We start from the raw sequence: 20,734 nt of genomic DNA, 5'->3' as shown, positions 1-20,734 counted from the left end.
ACTTGTCTTGTTTGACCCAGAGTAGATTTCTTTCAATTTGACAAAGCTTTTTTGCAATTTTTGGATTCAATCCAAACTGATTCTCCCCCCACCCAATTTCTCATAACTTCCAGTGAACTGAAATATCAGTCATTCGCCCAGCTGCCTCCCCAAACTTGGCTGAGGTTTCTAGGTACAGCCATGATACAAATATAAAGAGTGAATCTCTGAGGTACTTGTGGTAGCTGCACCCATACCCCACATCTACTCCCTCACAGCCTTTAAAGAGATGAGATATTTTATTGGCCTTTTATTTTTGGCAGGGTGATGGACAGGAGCTCTCGGATGGTGAGAAAGAAGCTACTAGTAACAGAAAGGCAAAAGTCCTGAAGTGCCTTGAGAGTCTCTGCATTGCCTGTGATGAGGTGTGTGTCTGGGGGTGGCAATCATGCCCCAGAGCGCTAAGGAGAACAATCTAGCATGTTAGCCATGTGGATGGTGACTGAGATGCCTCATACAGTGGGAGGAAATACCTCCAAAATCCAGCTCCATGGAGATGTTCCCCTTGCAACGCAACATTCCCAAAGCACCAGGGGGCAACCCATGGACACAGACATACAGACCTTATGTCCTTTGGCAGGGCACAAATTTGGGGGCCTTCAATGCTAAAAGCAGAAGCTCCTACCCCTTCAGCGAAAGGAGTAATGCAGTAACGGGCTTAGAATTCAGTAACGGGCTTTCTGGGGCTAACCTCTAGATGGCTCCATGCTCATGTGAATTCAATCAGTGCTTACTAAAGACCCTTTGCAGTGTGTGTGTATACAACACTGTGGTTTTGAAGCCAGACTGAGCCTGAAGCAGAGAACAGATGGGAAGGGGACATTAGAGCTGTCACTGTAGAGCATGGATAGCCTTAGAGGGACAGAGATTTGGGTGAGCTATTGATAACTTGTCTGACTTATTACTAATGGCAATAATGAATAGTGACTATATAACATACTTCTACATGTATCACAGCCCCCTCTGATGATTGAACCACACAGAGGGTAAAAGCCAACCACTGCTTCCCACCCCCTGTGGTTACTCTGTTAAATGCCATGGTGGAGAAACGTGAGGAACATCCCAGGATCGTTACTCATCATTGAAAAGTGATGGTCCTTGGAGGGATTCGAGCTCCTGTGGACCTGACATATTTGAGCACATCTCCCCTCTGAGGGCTTTGCAAATGTCAGCCTAAGAGTCCTCCACTGCTTCCTCCTCACAATATTCTTCCTTCAGCACTAGGGAGAGTGACCTGGGTTTTTTGGTGCTCAAGGTTCAGTCTCCATTGGTGACTCACTTGTCACTAATCTTGTTATTGCATTAGTACTACACTGGGCTGTCTTTTTACATTCAACGCATTTTGAATGAAAAATTGCTATTTTGTGAAAACAGAAATGTCCATTTTTGACAAAAAAAATTCAAATGTTTTTGAAATAAAGAGAACCTAAAAATGTATTGGGGAGGAGACAGGTGATGGGGGGGATCATTTTGTGGGTTTTCATGTTTTGGACAGACTCCACCCCTTAAATTTTTGATGAACAATTTGGTCCCTCAAAAAAAGAAAGCAAATTTGTCTAGGAATAAAAATAATTTCTTAAGCAGCTGTATTTCATACGTTATTTTTTGGACACAAAGACTAGTCCTTCTACATTACACACATTTGTTCAAACAAACTCACTCCCGTGAATCATGAAGAGTAAGGGGCATGAAAATGGAACACAGTAAAGAGCACTAGTAAGTTTGAGCCATATTTCAAGTCCAATGGAAATCAAAGGGAGTTAGGCACCTAAATTGCTTAGGAGCTTTTGGAATGCCCTCTAGGCCCTTAACTGCATCCCTTTGAAAATTCTGGTCCTCGTCTGTATGTTGGTACATAGGATTTTAAGCACAAAGGCCCAGAGGTTCAAAGAGCCCTAAGGGATACTGGACTATCCCTGTGTGATTATGGCTGAAAATGCACGATAAGATGCATTTGCTCTTGACTCAGGATGGGACACAGGTCATTGGGCACCTGATAAGGAATGCTTCCTAACATCAGGCAAACAAGTCTTGGAACTTGAGGCTTTCTCTGTGAATTTCTTGAATGGACCAGTACCAAGAGCTGCATAGCAGAGACCACTGAGCATTCCTAGTTCATTTGTCATTCCCTCTCTTCCCTCCTCCAGGATAACATGCCCAATATCGCTGTCCTAGGATCGGGCGGAGGTCTGCGGGCCATGATAGCCCTTGAGGGAACCTTGGTGGAGCTGAAGAAGCAGGGCCTGTTGGATGCTGTCATGTACCTGTGTGGGGTATCGGGTTCCACTTGGTAGGTGCATGTCAGAAGTGAGAATGTACCAGTTTTCCTGCACAAAACTGGTCACTGGGCATTTTTATTATTAATTAGCTCTGTACATTTTCAAGGCATTATGAGTGAGATTTTCAGAAGCACCTAGGCGTATGCCTAAACTGCAATCAGGGGGCATGATGTAACAGGCATAGACATACCTGAGCTAGCTTTAATCTTGCTAGCTTGGGAACCAATAGCTGTGAAGATCTGGTGCTACAACATGGGCTGTACCAGCCTGTTTTCGACCCTGAGTTCATTCTCATGCAGCTCACCCGCAGTTGACATCCATGCTGCTGCATCTTCACTGCAATTGACACTCGAGCTAGCTTGATCAAAGCTAGCGCAGGTCTGTCTACACATGCTGCTGTCACACCTCTGAGTGCAGTGCAGAGACACCCTAAATGACTCACCCCTTGACTTGCAATGAGATTTGTGCTCCTAAGTCACTTTTGGAAATCCCACCTTTCAGTAGACATGACAGAAAATGGGTGCAAAATGAAACAGAGGTGAAGTGACACATGCAAGGTCACCCAGCAGGTCAGTGGTAGAACTGGGGCTAGAATATAGGTGTCTTGAGCCTTAACCCAGTGCCTGCTCACTGGACATCTGCCTCCTGGCCAGGCATGGAGATCTGATGCTGGGGACCCAAGGTACTGGATGATATGGTTAGAAGGGACATTCTGGGCAGACTCAAGAGCTAGAGAAGTGAGGCTCAGTGGAGACAAGAGAAGTGATGTTTACAGCAACCAAGGTGACAGAGGACAGGCTTCCAGCAGTGGGAACAGTGAGAAAAGGGCAATCTGTGGGGGTTGTTAAGTGTTTGCGGTTCATTGGGGTTTACCAAGAGGTGGTGAATACACAGAGGGAAGAGTCAAACGGGTCTCCAGTATTGGGGCTTGGGAAGAAGGAAGAAGAGTGAAGTTGTCCATGGAGAAAGAGATGGGAAAGGAAAATCTTTGGACGCTTCTAGCTGATCACCCAGGCCCAGAATCAGTCTCTGTGCCTGTGCATAGCACCTCATTCTGAGAGTCACCCCATCGGGGTGAGTGAGGGGGGCAGAAAATGAGATGGGTGAGCGTGGGTGGCCTAGGGAAATTGGCAGTGTATGTGTGTGCTACCATTTCCCTCTACTGGGTGAAATCTTAATTGCTTCTCCCCATGTCATACACCCTGTATTGCCAATGTAGTTTCCCCATTGGCTCAAGAAGGGCCCTGGGGGCTGGTCATACTTATAATAGCCGGATTAGTGTGCTCACCACTGCCCTCTGTTGGGAAGAGTCAGAATTGTTAGCATGCATCATAGGTCCTAGAGAAGCAACTAATGGAGTTTCTCCATAGCTCAGAGCAGCAGGGGCCTTGGCTTTTTGCAGGAGATCTTAGTTCTATCCCTGTTATTGCCATAAATTTCCCAGTGGCCATGGTGACAGACAGTCATGGATGAAGTCCTTGTTAAGTCACAGATTTGTTACAATGTCAGGATGATTAGAATCCCCTGCATGAAAAATAAAAGGTATGAAGATTAAAAGGGGGAGGGGGAATTTCCCATCCTATTCCCTCAGTCTCAGCCATATCTTTTCTGGTTCATGAAAAGGTGCATGTCTTTCCTCTACCAAAAGAAGGACTGGACAGAGAAAGTGCAGGACTTGGAAAAATGCCTGTGTGATATACTTTCCAAACCTTCAGCTGGTATTCAAGAGGAGTTTACTATTGCAACACACGCGGCTGAAGATGAACTCTTCTCTCTGACTGATGTCTGGGCCTCTTTCTTTGTCTGTGAAACATTGAAGCAGGTGGGTTGCTGTGTAAATCCAGAGTGGTTCCACTGAAAAATCACTGGATTTACTTAATATATTCCTCTCTCTCTCTCTCTCTCTCTCTCTCTCTCTGTCTCCGCAGTACTTGGGATTCAGGAGCAAAAGAGTGGAAGGATATTGACTCCTGCTAATATTTTAAAGCTATCTAAACCCTTTGGCAACTTTATAAATCTCAGCCTATCTTACCATGAGCTCTCAAAGATCACTGTGGTATCTGAACATTTCTAAAGTGAAGCCTTCAAAGCTGTTTAAGGGATTTTGATACCCCTTTTCCATTAAAACTAGTGGGAATGTGGCCTCCAAATCCCTTAGGTTGTTTTGAAAATCTCAACCGAGCATCTGATCCCAAAATTGAAGGCATCAAAGTCTCAATCACAGTCTTTAATTTTTAATAATGGGTTCTTCAATCTATTAGAGAAAAGGTCTAACCCGATCCAATGGCTGGAAGTTGAAGTTAGAGACATTCAGACTGGAAAGAAGGTGTACATTTTTGACAGTGAAAGTAATTAACTATTGGAACAACTTACCAAGGGTTGCAGTAGATTCTTCATTGCTGACCATCTTAAAATAATTATTAGATGTTTTTCTAAAAGATTATTCAATCCAAAACTATTTTTGGTAGGTTTCAGGTCATTTTTGAAGTTCTTGGGTTTGCTTTTTAACTTTTTTTTTAATTTAGCTAAATTTTCAGAGGAAATACCATTTCAAAACAAAAAAGTTGAAATGTTTCACTTCAATGTAGCTGAAATAAATAATTTAAACTTTTTCACAATTTATTCTCAGATGAAAGAATTCACTACATTTGACGTGAATTCACAAATCATTTCAATGCTCTGAAAATGAATTTTTTTCATAAATTTTTTTTTGCCTGGCTTTACTCCTCCCTAATTGCTATTCATTTTGATGGATCTCAGGCTCTGTCTCCACTGGAGCTGGAAGTGTAATTCCCAGCTGGAGGAGACACACCCACATAAATTCTGATGGAGACCCTAGGTACGAACCCAGTGGGGTTAGCCCCTCCCTCTGTTTCTGCTGCTGCAGCTACACCGATATTCTTACCGTCTCCTTGAGCTGGTAATCTGACCTTTCTTCTCCAGGATAGCTATATCCTAAGGCTCTTACCTTGCTTAGGTGCTTTTGAAAAGTCCTTTATGTGCCAATCTGCATCTTTAAGTGCCTAAATATTTTTGAAAATCTGGGCCTAATTCCCTTAGTCCCATTTGAAAGTCTCCACCATGGACAGTAAATACTTTGTTTGTCCATACAGTGCACACTAGAATGAGGGAACAATGACAAAGATGATGATAGTCTCAACAAAAAGGGTCTTTGTAATTCCTAGCCTGAACTAATTAGTCAGGGACGAATTGCTGGGAACATGACCAAACTTGTGTCTTTCTGCACTAATCAATTCTTACCTTTCCAGTATGATAAAACCAAGTTATCTGAACATGACGATGCCTCCAGAAATGGGAAAAATCCTTACCCCATCTATGCAGCAATAGAAGCAAACCAATTTCATAAAGCACGTGAAAACAGTCCAGGTAAAAGAAAAAAAATTGTTTTGCATAAACCTGTCAAATCTCTCTCTTTCTCTCTCATTTTCAATCAATTTTTTTATCAATGACTTTACCAAAATAGTTATTGATGTTCTTCATTTTTCAAAAAAACCCAGGTTTGTCAATAAATGAAAAAATCCCATAATTGTTTCAGTAGTGACTTTGAAAACGTTTTCAATACAAATGTCTATCATATAAGTTTGTGATAGATTTCTCAATGAATTGTAAAAAGGATCAGTTTTGAAAATGAAAATAACTTGGAAAACGTCAGAAAATGTTGTGAAATGGTTTTCCTTTTTAATTAGCTCTACAGTTAAATGTATCACTTTTAAATTTGACTCATTTTTTCTTTATACCTTTGGGTTTGAGTTAGGGATGCATGGGTGGAGGGTGGGTGGATAGGGGTTGTGATCACCACAAGAGGAATTCTGGGGTATCCAAGGACAGCAGATGCTGGCTTAGGAGGGAAACACCAGATGAAGGAGGTCACCATAGAAAATGGCATGAAAATGACCATGGGGGAAGGAACAGACTGAAAAATTAGGTGGGATTCACTGGTGGAGCAAACAAATTGAGAGGATGGGAATTGAGAAATTATTGCCATCAGCCAAGAAAGGGATAACAAGAAACTATCTATATTTCACAGGGACCTGGTTCGAATTCACCCCCCATGAAGCTGGCTTTCCTGGTCTGGAGGCATTTGTGGACACAAAATACTTGGGAAGCAAATTCGAAGGTGGAAAGCTGACAGAAAAGAGGGAAGAGAAAAATATCTGCTACCTGCAAGGTAAGCATTGAAGCCCCTTATTCTTAGCTGATCCATAGATATGTAACCCTTCTGCCAGGTGGAGTCAGCAGCAGCAAGGGCTGGCTTCAATATCCAGGGGTCCCTCTTAACAATATAACACAGAAACCAGCCCCACCCAGCAATCTGGGCAAATTACACACCACTGCTGGGTGCTTCTAAGAGGCAAAACTTTCCCTCCCGCCGGCACTGAGCCTGTGTCTAGCAGAGAAAACTTTTAGTAAAAGGGGCAAGGAGCCCAGCATTAATTTGGGAAAACACCACCACTGTGATTCGAACACATCCGACCACGAGCAAAACTCCCGCTCCAGAGTATGTTGGGCAGTGTCCTGGGCCTCCGTTTCTCACCTTGCCATGTGAAAGTCCATCAAACAGATGTCCCTTTAACACACCACTGCCCTCTCCTTCCACTGCACGCCACTCACAGCTGCTGTCCTTGGTCAATGGAGACCCAGAGTTCAGAGGTCTGTTCAGGTGAACTCACATCCCAGCCGGGGAGGGTCCGGGGTGGGGAATGTGGAGCAATGACTCACCTGCTGCTATCACTGCAACTGGCTCACAGTTGCTGCGGTTCACTCTGTGTCGCTGCTGTCATTCGTCATGCCACAGTTCATTGCACCGCGCTGTTGTCTGCTCTGTCACCAATGGCCCTGTGTCCTCGCCTCCTGCTGTCCCCTGCCTCCCCACTGTGGCCTCTGCGAGTCAGTCTCTTGGGGTTCCACCCAGCTCTCAGTGACTTCAGCCGCTAGTGGGGGAAGCCCCCTGCTAGTGCAGACTGGGCCATCTCTTCCCCCGAACACTGTCCCGCATCAACTCTAAGGCTGAGCACTTAGGCCTGATTATCCGTGATTTAGCTCTAGTGGTCACTTGCCAAAACAATAAGCTCTCAACTGAGCCTAATTAGCTCTACATTTAAACAGGGGATAGGAGCAGGTCAAATGGTGCTTATGACTCTTAGACAGAGCCCATCCTCTCGGCAGAACCACTTGTTCCCCTCCCCCACTCTCTCCCCACTGGGATCTGGCATCAGAACCCCCTGCTTAGCAAGTACAGTTCAGTTCATTTGGGCTTGACCCCCCACCCCAATAAGGGCAGGGTAAGCACAGTTCTGCTGCCCTTTACTCATATAATAAGGATAACAACATTTCATGATCCCTGCATTCAATACTGAAGTGATTTGTAACCCAATGCCAGACAAAACTGGTCACTTGGGCAGGATGCCTCTGCAGATTAGGTGTGTTCATGCAAATACAGTCTGGTCCTGGAGCCTTTTCCCCCCATCTTATCACTAGCTGCCAGGGGAGAGCCCATTTATTCCTTGCTGATAGATAGATAGAGGGGGTGTATGGAGATAGATAGATAGATAGATATTGCAGGTCCACCATGTTGTTCTAATGCATCATATTATAGACCAGCTTGGAATGTTTCCAGTCACTCAACCCTGTAGGTCTCATCCCAGTCTCAGAGCTCTCTTCCCAGCTGCTTGTATCTACCCAGCTTTTCTTCCCTCCCACAACTCAATCTTCCTTCTGTACCCTCACCCCGATTTCCACCTCACTCATGACATTCACTGACATGTAACCCCCTTTGCTCACCCTTAGCCTCCATCTCATCCTTTCTTCAACCCAATTGCCTCCTCCTGAAACATGGTTAGCTTTTGTATAGATAGCGATCCTATCCACCGATCTAAACACGGTTTTCAAAAGTTTGGTGAGCATCAACATACCCATTTTACAAAGAAGGAGACTGAGTCATTGGAAAATGGCTTCTCTAAGTTCATAAAGGTTGGGAATGGGAGGTAAAGGAATAGAAGTCAGGTTTCCTATGTCTATGCTACTGCTCTGTCACTAGTGCTGTGATTTTCTGAGGCGCCTAGGGAAGTTAGGAAGTCCATTTTTGCATTGAATTCCAGTAGGGTTTGGGCACCTAACTCCTACAGTGTCCTTTGAAAATCCTAGAGAGGAACTTTCACCTTCCTATTAGTTAATATCCGGTATTTGCATGTCTTGGCCTTTTATATTTTATATTTATTTATTTGGATTGGCAATTTCCAAAGGGTCTAAAAGGGTTAGGTAAGTGTATGTGTGTGTGTGGCGGGGGGCGGAGGGGGGGAGATATTTACAAAGGGTAATTATGTACCCAATTCCCAGGAGAATTCCATGGGTTTTGGAGCTGTGATTTGCTGAAAGGGTGTAAGTGCTTTAGGATCATAAGGATCATTTGAAGTCAATGGGTGATTTGTGCTCCTAAATCAGTTAGGTACTTTTGAAAATCCCATCCTGGGGGTCTAACTCCCTTATTCCCTTCGAAAATTGCAGCTTCATTAATTAATTAATTCAAATTTGTACTATACCAATCAAACACAGCCCATCCTAGGCTCTGGGTAGCTTTGACATTACTTCAATATGCATCTCCTAATGTAAGACAAATCCAGTGATTAATTATCCTTAGAAAACAAACAAACAAACAAACATTGTAACTCTAAGGGTAGTTAAGCTCTGGAACAGGCTTCCAAGGGAGTTTGTGGAGCCCTCAGCACTGAAGGTTTTAAAGAAGTTGGACAAACATCTGTCAGGGATGGTCTAGCTTTACTTGGTCATGCCTTAGTGAGGGAGGATGGACTAGATGACAGCTCAAGGTTCCTTCCAGCCCTACAGTTCTATGATCCTGGAATAACAGTAAACCCAGCAGGATTGCAAACATAACAAATAAATTTAACACACCCACTGAGAAGACAACCACTGCCTCCTGAGGCTGCCCTGCCCTCACCTAGCTCTCAACTCACTACTGGGCAGGAATGTTCCAAAAGTTATCAAATGCTCTGGGCAGGGACTGTCTTTCTGTCTCGTGTCTGTCCAGCACTTAGCACAATGGGGTCCTTCTTCATGGCTAGGTCACCTAGGCATTATGATATTACAAATACCAATACTCATTATTAGGATTGATTGAAATTTGGTATTGCCATTCCGCAGGAAATTTGGACATTAGTTTGTATCCCAAATCAAAAATAAAACACATAATTTAAACCTTTCCCACAAAATGATTTCCATTTTGATAAAATCGAAATGTTGCCTTCCTATTTCTACTCTTCAAATGTTGTCTGTTATAGTTTCATTTACACTGTATTATACAGTCCAATCAATTTGGAAATGAAAGGTCATTTCAAAATGAAAAATTGAAACGTTCTGCTCCTATAAGGTCAACCTGATTCATTTCACATTTATTTTTAAAATGAAATGTTGTCAAAAATCAACAAATTTCCATGGAAAGTTCAAATTTTGACAAAAGAGGTATTTGCTGATGCAAAGAATATTACATTGGAATATTTTTTGACCACCTCTACTTACAATAAACTTTTTCAGTTATGAATCAATGTGTGAACCAAGTTGCAAAAGCACATAACCCATGAGAGATTGGCCTGCCAGTGCCCCCTTGACTTTTCTGCTAATGGGGCTCCTGCCCAGGCAACTCCTTACGTCATATTAAAGGGAAAGTCCTTGATGCTGCCTTAGCTCCACTGTGGTAAATAAGGTCTTTTCCTTCTTGTTTTCAGGTTTATGGGGAAGTGCCCTTGGAAGCATGGATGCAAACAAGGAATATTTAATAGGTACTGACATTTCTGTGTGTTGAAGGTAGGGTCGAGTCGTCAGTGGAATCGGAACAGATCCCCAATGGAGGAGTTACGGCACCATTCTGTAGCAATGATTCCAATGCCCTACTGTTTATCACAGTGACACTGTCATGTGTCAAACAGTCACTGTTTTAACAGTATCCTAAAGTAGCCCGAGGGTGTCTGCCATTTGTGGATGGGTTGGATTTTCAAGGATGAGGGAGACCAAGCACCAAACTCTCATTTTGTGCCTTTCATAATCTCCAGCATTCCAGATAATTTCCAGATTATTATATCTAGGGCTGAGATTTTCTTAACTGATGAGGGGATTTGGATGCTAATTTCCATTAATGTTAATAAGAGTTGGGCATAATCTAATCTCATGCTTCAGAGCTTCAGCCAGTCACTGGCAGCAATCAGGAAGGAATTTCTTCCCTGATGTACAATTGTAATCTGTTTTTATTTATTTTATTTTATTTTACTTTATTTTATTTTCCCACCGCTAGAGATGGGATACAGCTGGGGTAGGCCAGTGTTCTGATGTGGTACTGAGAATCCTCTTTCCAGATGACTGGTTGGTGAGTCAAGGCTTTATACAAATGCACAAAGCCTTGGAAACAAGCAGGGAGAACTGGAGGTCCTGGTGATGTCAAGGAACTATGACGTGATCGGAATAACAGAGACTTGGTGGGATAACTCATATGACTGGAGTACTGTCATGGATGGTTATAAACTGTTCAGGAAGGACAGGCAGGGCAGAAAAGGTGGGGGAGTAGCACTGTATGTAAGGGAGCAGTATGACTGCTCAGAGCTCCGGTACGAAACTGCAGAAAAACCTGAGTGTCTCTGGATTAAGTTTAGAAGTGTGTGCAACAAGAGTGATGTAGTGGTGGGAGTCTGCTATAGACCACCGGACCAGGGGGATGAGGTGGATGAGGCTTTCTTCCGGCAGCTCACGGAAGCTACTAGATCGCATGCCCTGATTCTCATGGGTGACTTTAATTTTCCTGATATCTGCTGGGAGAGCAATACAGCGGTGCATAGACAATCCAGGAAGTTTTTGGAAAGCGTAGGGGACAATTTCCTGGCGCAAGTGCTAGAGGAGCCAACTAGGGGGGGTGCTTTTCTTGACCTGCTGCTCACAAACCGGGTAGAATTAGTGGGGGAAGCAAAAGTGGATGGGAATCTGGGAGGCAGTGACCATGAGTTGGTTGAGTTCAGGATCCTGACGCAGGGAAGAAAGGTAAGCAGCAGGATACGGACCCTGGACTTCAGGAAAGCAGACTTCGACTCCCTCAGGGAACGGATGGCCAGGATCCCCTGGGGGACTAACTTGAAGGGGAAAGGAGTCCAGGAGAGCTGGCTGTATTTCAAGGAATCCCTGTTGAGGTTACAGGGACAAACCATCCCGATGAGTCGAAAGAATAGTAAATATGGCAGGCGACCAACTTGGCTTAATGGTGAAATCCTAGCGGATCTTAAACATAAAAAAGAAGCTTACAAGAAGTGGAAGGTTGGACATATGACCAGGGAAGAGTATAAAAATATTGCTCGGGCATGTAGGAATGTTATCAGGAGGGCCAAATCGCACCTGGAGCTGCAGCTAGCCAGAGATGTCAAGAGTAACAAGAAGGGTTTCTTCAGGTATGTTGGCAACAAGAAGAAAGCCAAGGAATGTGTGGGCCCCTTACTGAATGAGGGAGGCAACCTAGTGACAGAGGATGTGGAAAAAGCTAATGTACTCAATGCTTTTTTTGCCTCTGTTTTCACTAACAAGGTCAGCTCCCAGACTGCTGCGCTGGGCATCACAAAATGGGGAAGAGATGGCCAGCCCTCTGTGGAGATAGAGGCGGTTAGGGACTATTTAGAAAAGCTGGACGTGCACAAGTCCATGGGGCCGGACGAGTTGCATCCGAGAGTGCTGAAGGAATTGGCGGCTGTGATTGCAGAGCCACTGGCCATTATCTTTGAAAACTCGTGGCGAACCGGGGAAGTCCCGGATGACTGGAAAAAGGCTAATGTAGTGCCAATCTTTAAAAAAGGGAAGAAGGAAGATCCTGGGAACTACAGGCCAGTCAGCCTCACCTCAGTCCCTGGAAAAATCATGGAGCAGGTCCTCAAAGAATCAATCCTGAAGCACTTGCATGAGAGGAAAGTGATCAGGAACAGCCAGCATGGATTCACGAAGGGAAGGTCATGCCTGACTAATCTAATCGCCTTTTATGATGAGATTACTGGTTCTGTGGATGAAGGGAAAGCAGTGGATGTATTGTTTCTTGACTTTAGCAAAGCTTTTGACACGGTCTCCCATAGTATTCTTGTCAGCAAGTTAAGGAAGTATGGGCTGGATGAATGCACCATAAGGTGGGTAGAAAGCTGGCTAAATTGTCGGGCTCAATGGGTAGTGATCAATGGCTCCATGTCTAGTTGGCAGCCGGTATCAAGTGGAGTGCCCCAGGGGTCGGTCCTGGGGCCGGTTTTATTCAATATCTTCATAAATGATCTGGAGGATGGTGTGGATTGCACTCTCAGCAAATTTGCGGATGATACTAAACTGGGAGGAGTGGTAGATACGCTGGAGGGGAGGGATAGGATACAGAAGGACCTAGACCAATTGGAAGATTGGGCCAAAAGGAAGCTGATGAGGTTCAATAAGGATAAGTGCAGGGTCCTGCACTTAGGACGGAAGAACCCAATGCACAGCTACAGACTAGGGACCGAATGGCTAGGCAGCAGTTCTGCAGAAAAGGACCTAGGGGTGACAGTGGACGAGAAGCTGGATATGAGTCAGCAGTGTGCCCTTGTTGCCAAGAAGGCCAATGGCATTTTGGGATGTATAAGTAGGGGCATAGCGAGCAGATCGAGGGACGTGATCGTTCCCCTCTATTCGACATTGGTGAGGCCTCATCTGGAGTACTGTGTCCAGTTTTGGGCCCCACACTTCAAGAAGGATGTGGATAAATTGGAGAGAGTCCAGCGAAGGGCAACAAAAATGATTAGGGGACTGGAACACATGAGTTATGAGGAGAGGCTGAGGGAGCTGGGATTGTTTAGCCTGCAGAAGAGAAGAATGAGGGGGGATTTGATAGCTGCTTTCAACTACCTGAAAGGGGGTTCCAAAGAGGATGGCTCTAGACTGTTCTCAATGGTAGCAGATGACAGAACGAGGAGTAATGGTCTCAAGTTGCAGTGGGGGAGGTTTAGATTGGATATTAGGAAAAACTTTTTCACTAAGAGGGTGGTGAAACACTGGAATGCGTTACCTAGGGAGGTGGTAGAATCTCCTTCCTTAGAGGTTTTTAAGGTCAGGCTTGACAAAGCCCTGGCTGGGATGATTTAACTGGGAATTGGTCCTGCTTTGAGCAGGGGGTTGGACTAGATGACCTTCTGGGGTCCCTTCCAACCCTTATATTCTATGATCCTATGATTCTATGATTCTATGTTCAGGGTTCAACTGATCACCAGATTTGGGGTCAGGAAAGAATTTTCCCCCAGCTTACATTGGCAGGAACCATGGGGTTTTCTTAACATTTCTCAGCAACATGGGGTGCAGGTCTCTTGCTGAGATTATATGGGCATGTCTCACCTAGTCATTCCCTGCCATTGCCAGGACCTCTGCCTCAGGTGCCCTTCAGTCTTTCCTGTTCTCTACCTGTGACACACCAACAGTTCAGTCTCCTGAACAGTGCCTTAGTTTAACTGAGGTCACTGGGCCCCGCCAGTGACATCTATGTGAAATTTAGTGGCCTCTTGGTCTCAAACTCTACAAATCCATGAGATTATGAAATTCAACTCCTTTAGGCATTTTTGAAACTCTCAGTTTAGATTAAATCCTGATTTCAAACTTCAATCTCATTTTGCAAAGATTTAGCCTTTGGGGCAAATTCTGGCCTCACTTACACCTGCATAAATCAGGAGCAAATGATTAGTCAGTGGTGGAATTACCTCCACTTCATACCAGTGTAAGTGACATCCGACTCATTGTATGGAGGTGTCGAGGAAATCCAAAACTAGATGATTGGTTACTGATGATTTTAAAGGGAAGCAAACACTCAAAGACTGGCCTCAAGATTTGTGGTGGTGATTTGAAAACAATAGTTATCAGACAATGTCTAGATTATAAAACCTAGATAATGATAAATTCTAAGCCTTGATTGTAGTTTCAGGTTTGTTTTACACTGGTTTAACCCCACAGTGAGAAATTGTCTTCATTTACACTACCATAAATCAGGAATAATGCCAGTGAAGTCAGTGGAGTTACTTCTGAGTAGAGCCACATCAAACATTTTGTCTAAACAGTTTTCCGCCAATCAAAAAAAATGTGGGAATGTGTCAATTCTGATATAATATTTGATGGAAAATTTTCAAAATGCTACAAAAACCAAAATGGAGTATTTTGTTTTGACTTTATCGTTTTATTCAACTTTATCTTTTCATTTGGTTTCAACTTTTATTTATTTTTTAGCTAAGTAGCTAAAAATATCACATATTTTATATTATATATTTATACCATTTTCTTTTCCCATATAATGATTCACTGTTGAAAGAAAACATTTTAGTAAGGTCATTTTGGCAATTCTAAATTGAAATATTTTACAATTTCATTTCTCCAAGATATTTTGATGTTTTGACTTTTTTGAACCAATTTGAGACGAAAACAAATTCCACAGGTTAGAAATTCAGTTTTCTTACCCACTCTCCTTCTGAGTTACACCAGTGCAAATCATATCAAAATCAGGTCCCTGATGCCTAGATCGAAGAGCACCTAAACCTTAAAGAAAACAATGACTAATTTTTAAATTTCGTGACCCAAATGTGATTTCCTAGATTATATGGTTAGTGTCCTTAGCTGTGAGATCTCACTCATAATGCTTGTGTTCTGTTTTCCATTGCTGAGACTTTCTTAAGGAAATATTCCGAAAACTAAGAGAACATTGCTGTGCAGTAGGTGAAGCAGGTGGGTTATTAAATTCCTTGGAACCATGGGCCGTGTTTTTTTGTTTTTTTTTAAACTCGCCCTGGGTTTATCTTGACATGACTCCATTGACATGAAGAGAGCTATTTCTGATCTGTACCACTGGGAGAGGCTATGACTGCACTGACAGAAGGAGTTTTTCTGGTGGTATATAACCACTAGTTCCCCTAACAACATTAGCTATATTGACAGAAGCACTCTTCCATCTTCATAGCTATACTGAGTTTTTGGGGGGCGGAGTGGAGTTGGCATAGCCACGTGTGTGTGTTTTTTCACTCCCGAGAAGAACACAGGCATGCCCTATAAGCATAGATTGAGCCAGAGGGGAATCAGGCCATTTCCATTAATGACATATGTGATTTTCATGGGTCTCAATGAATGTTAACACTGATAGTCTCTGTTTGACAAACGCTTGCTCAGAACAAAATCACCCTGAAAGCTCATATGTGACCTTCGCTACATGGGGAATTTTACCAGTTATCCAGGTATAGGTATACCAGAATAACCCTCATGTGGACACTCTTGTTCAGGTGTAAGCATGGCTTTCTCACATTAGCTTAAACCACTCCCAGTGAGATATATGCTAAACCAAAAAGGGCAGAAATAACTATCCACAAGAGAGTAATAGATTACAAGGCAAGAAAGGGACCATTGAGACCATGTAGTACGACCTCATAGAATATCAGGGTTAGAAGGGACTTCAGGAGGTTATCTAGTCCAACCCTCAAAGCAGGACCAATCCCCAACTAAATCAAACCTCCAGTAAAACAAACACCAAAGACCTTCCCCCAAATAATTACTAGAGCCGTTCTTTTTAGAAAAAAAAACATCCACTCTTGATTTAAAAATTGCCAGAGATGTAAAATCCACCATGACCCTTTCTAAGTTTTTCCAGTGGTTAATTACTCTCACTGTTAAAAAAAAATGTTTTCCTTATTTCCAATGTGAATTTGTCTAGCTTCTATGTCCAGCCATTGAATCTTGTCATATTATTATAAATATCTATAACTAGCTACATGGGGAGCAAATCCCAGATGTGTCCAGAAGTTCTTTTATGGCCTATGTTATACGGGAGGTCAGAATAGACTATCACAATGACACTTCTGGCCTGAGAAGTTATGAATTATAATGAAAGAGACCTACTCTCCTTCAGATACTACCTCACCCACCTTGTCTCTCTCATATCCTGGATATAACAATACTGCCAACAAGAATGAATTTTAATGCAAGTTAAAAAACATTTTAAATCACACTAGGCACCTATTTTCAAATTTAGGCAAATCAATACCTTAAAAATCCTGGCCAAGTGTCCAATTCCCATTGGTGCCTTTGAAAGTCTTCATCTTAAGTCATTTGGCTGAGATTTTCAAAGAAGATCAAGAGAGTTAGGTGCCCAAATGCTACTGACTTCTATGGGTACCTAACTCCCTTAGTATTTGTAGTAAATCTCAGCCTAGAGTCCAGTTTTTTAAAGATATTTAGGCACCAAATGAGATTTTCTAAAGCATCTAGGTGATTATCTACCTTTGAAATCAATGATTTTGAGGCAGTTAGGTACTTCTGAAAATATCATTAGGTGCCTAGATACTTCTAAAAATCTGGCCCTAAATGACTACCCCAAGGCCAGACAGGGAATCAGAGGGGAGCCAGGAAAAGAGCCCAAGTGTTTTTCTGATCTCCCCACAGTGGGAAGTTTGCAAGCAGAAAGCATTTAAAAGGTGTCCCTGTGAAGTCCAGCTGGTTGAATCTTCTGCAGAAAGAAAATTCTGACTTTTCAAATTCTAATCAGAATGAAACCAAACAATTTCAAAATGTTTGGAAAAGAATCTTTACAGGTCAATCAAAGCTCTCCCTTTTGATAAAGTGGGTATGGTTTGTTGTGATTTAGACTTTTTAAAAATGTGACTTTATATTTTGTATAAAATAAATATTGGGGGCTAAATCAAAACATTTTGTTTCAATTCTCTTTTCACCAAAAAGAAATGTCATCAAAAGCAATATGTTCCAAAATGGATATGTTCCAGTTTGTGAAAATCAATGTTTCCATGGAAAGTTTAAATTTTGACTATATGGCCATTTCTGATGAATAATGTGCTGTTAGGAAATTTGAAACCAGGTCTACTGTGAAGTCATGACATACAGGTTTCCTTCCCAGCCCTCATAACCAGCCCCCCTAATCCCAAAGTTCAATTTATTAACTTCTACCCTGCAAACCGTTTGCTGTATCCAATGGAAGACATTTCCTTAGATGCACCAAGTGTCCAGAAGAGGTGTCCATTGATCCATAGGGGGCTTTGGGTGTCTCCTTAGCATGCACCAGCCCCAAGCAGCTATACCCTAAAGCAGAGAGCACTGGAACATGAATGGGGAATAACCGTTCACTAGTGAGATCCAGCAACTGCACGATTGGCAGCGTAGTCTGAGTTGTGACTTCTTATGCGCTCCATCCACTATTGCAACCCAACTCCACATGGGGTTTCTGAAACTGGGATCCTGAAACTCTTCTAGGAGTTGGCCAGAGTGGCGTTATGGGCGAGGAAGAGAAATTTAAAGTTAGAATCATAGAATAACAGAGTTGGAAGAGACCTCTGGAGGCCATCTAGTCCAACCCCCTGCCCAGAGCAGGACCAATCCCAACTAAATCATCCCAGCCAAGGCTTTGTCAAGCCTGACCTTAAAACTTGATGCAAGGGAGAGCTAAGAGGAGGGGCCAAACAGGGTGCTTAACTAATCAGGTGGACAGGTGAGGATGCCTGAATTTTTGATGGGCTGGAGGGTGTGTGAGGTGGTAGTCAGGGAGATGGGAATTTCTACAGTACTAATGGGCTGTTTGTTTGCTTCTTATAGGAGGTCTACAAGGACTGCCAGTTTCTATGCCTGTCATTGGTAGGTGGACTTATCCCAGTCGGCACAAATTGCCTCCTCAGAGCTTAGTCAGCATGAAACCCCAAACCAGCTAACACTTGACCATGGGGGGAATTTCCCCCTACACTTCTGTTTGAACCTCTGGAGAGTCCAGTGACTGCAGGTTTGGCAGCGTGGCTGTAGTTACTTCTCCACCTCCACTGCCTGACAGATGGGGGTGAACTTTTCTTTAGAGCTGTAGGTCCAGGACCAGACAGGATGATGCTTGGTAGTGGTGGGTGCATTTATCCCAGAAGGCCCAAATGACCTCCTCAGACCTTAGTGAGCACTAAGCAGCTCAAACCACAAACCAGTTGCCAATTTGGTTGAACATCCATTTTTCATTAAATAAATAAATAAATAAATAAATAAAATTGTGAGAAACCCTCATCAGCCCCAGGTAGCTCACACCATAAGCCAGGTGCCACTGGGAGGTAAGTTCTAACCATTGCACTCCTCCTTCTACTGACATGGGGCCTGACATTCTAGGACACCAGGTAGAGACAGATTCAGCAGCCAGGTATCTGACCCTACACTTGCTGTTGCATCCCTGCTCTCAGGAGATTTTGGGCACTGGGAACATGAGTCTTTTGTCTCTTCACCCCCAGGGCCTCACAGGATAGACAGCTGCCTTCTGGGCACATTATGTTCTCTTTCCTCCCCAGGTACTGATTACACTAGTGAACACTGTCAGGGTGTCCCCCTCCTCCTCCAGGAGCTTCATGTTTATGCCTCAGCTGGGGAAGACTGCGAGGGAATCTTCAGGCATCTGAAGGAATTCCTGAAAGGCAAGTGGACCAGCAGGACTAAATTTACTGCCTCTCCCTGTGTCTAATCATTTAGAGTTGGATTTTCAAATGGGGTCCAAAGTCTACGTCCTTTGGTGCCTTCGGTAATGCCAGCTCTCATGAATTGCTGTGAATGAACTGTGGCATGCTCATTTCCATGACAACATCCATGTATTTCCCAATATTTTCACAAATCCCCAGGGCTGTTCCAATACACACAGGCTGAAGTTTTCAAAAGGGCCTGAGGGAATTAGGACCCCAAATACTATTGCTTTTCAATGGACCTGGGCACCAAAACTGCCTTAGCCCCCATTGAACGTCCCTGAAACCCTAAACATATCTAATGAGCCTTCCATTGTTGTCCCAAATCTAACCTCATTTTGTCCATTATTTATGCAGAGGAGAACTGCAACAATTCCTACCTGAAGTGCTGTGAAGTGAGTGAGACCAGGGATTTGAAGAGCTGCGAAGAAAGAATGGTGGTGTTCGCTGAACTCATCTGGATTTTTGAAAAGGAACTTGGAGGCAAATTTTATAGAAACTTTTCTCAGTTAGACAGGATTTTTCAAAGCCATCGCGCCCATTGACTTTCCAAATTATTGCCCCAGATGTGGGAGCAAAGAACCAGATGTGCCCTAAAAGGAAGAAAATTTGTCATTTAACTATTTCCCTCCATAATTCATCATTTCAAGTGTGTCATCTCTTTCTTCTATTTCCCCCCTCACATTAAGAGGGAAAAACAAAAAGTTATGATAACCAGTATCTGGTTAAAGATTAGGAATCAAAGACTAGGAATAAATGGTCACTTTTCACAATGGAGAGAGGTAAATAGTGCGGTGCCCCAGGGATCTGTGCTGGGACCAGGGCTGTTCAACATATTCATAAAAGATCTGGAGAAAGGAAAACTTGCAGATGATACAAAACTACTCAAGATAGTTAAGTCCAAGTCAGACTGGGAAGAGTTACAAAGGGACCTTATAAAACCGAGTGACAGGGCAAGAAAATTACAGATGAAATTCAATGTTGATAAATGCAAAGTAATGCACATTGGAAAACATTATCCCAACTCTATATGATCTGGTCTAAATTAGCTGTTACCACTCCAGAAACAGATCTTGGAGTCATTATGGATAGTTGACAGAAAACATCCACTCAATGTGCAGCTGCAGTCAAAAAAGCTAACAGAATGTTGGGAATCATTAGGAAAGGGATAGATAATAAGACAGAAAATATCATATTGCCTCTATATAAATCCATGGTACGCCCACATCTTCAATACTGCGTGCAGCTCTGGTTTCCCCATCTCAGAAAAGGTATATTAGAATTGGAAAAGGGTCAGAAAAGGGCAACAGATATAATTAGGGGGATGGAACAGCTTCTGTATGAAGAAAGATTAAAAAGAAAGGGACTGTTTCTCTTGAAAAAGAGACGACTGAGGGGAGATATGACAGAGATTTATTAAAATCATAAATTGTGTGGGAGAATATGAATAAGGAAGTGTTATTTACCATTTCACATAGCACATGAACCAATGAAATTAATTGGCAATAAGTTTAAAACCAACACAAGGAAATATTTCTTCAGACAATGCACAGTCAATCTGTGGAACTCATTGCCAGGGTTGTAAAGGCCAAAAGTGTAATCGGGTTAAAAAAAGAATTAGAACAGTTCATGGAGGCTAGGTCCATCAATGGCTATTAGCCAAGATGGTCAGGAATACAGTCCAATGATCTGGGTGTCCCTAAAGCTCTGACTAATAGAAGCTGGGACTGGACGACAGGGGATAGATCAGTCAATAAATTGACCTGTTCTGTTCATTCCCACTGGCCATTCATATGTTCTTATGTAAGGCCCTAGGGTCCTTTTGCCACCAAAATCCTATTGAAAGTCTATGGGAATGTGTCTCCTAACACTGACATTCAAAAAGTTCAA

The 20,734-nt window shown here is 43.1% G+C and overlaps 1 protein-coding gene across 1 annotated transcript in view; it reads left to right on the top strand.

Moving 5' to 3' along the window:
• The first annotated feature begins 2,192 nt into the window (after positions 1-2,192).
• LOC140897210 (cytosolic phospholipase A2 gamma-like) overlaps positions 2,193-20,734 on the top strand; it is a 31,546-nt gene continuing 13,004 nt past the window's right edge. The window contains exons 1-6 of the mRNA XM_073309603.1: positions 2,193-2,329; positions 3,942-4,140; positions 5,588-5,705; positions 6,367-6,507; positions 18,680-18,802; positions 19,202-19,327. Coding sequence (XP_073165704.1) covers positions 2,193-2,329; positions 3,942-4,140; positions 5,588-5,705; positions 6,367-6,507; positions 18,680-18,802; positions 19,202-19,327 — 844 coding nt within the window. The remainder of the gene's footprint in view (positions 2,330-3,941; positions 4,141-5,587; positions 5,706-6,366; positions 6,508-18,679; positions 18,803-19,201; positions 19,328-20,734) is intronic.

This window comes from Lepidochelys kempii, chromosome 13 (assembly GCF_965140265.1).
Source record: "Lepidochelys kempii isolate rLepKem1 chromosome 13, rLepKem1.hap2, whole genome shotgun sequence".
NCBI classification, from domain to species: Eukaryota; Metazoa; Chordata; order Testudines; family Cheloniidae; genus Lepidochelys; species Lepidochelys kempii.
Note: the sequence above shows the minus strand (reverse complement) of the source record. Positions and strands in the feature narration are given on the sequence as shown.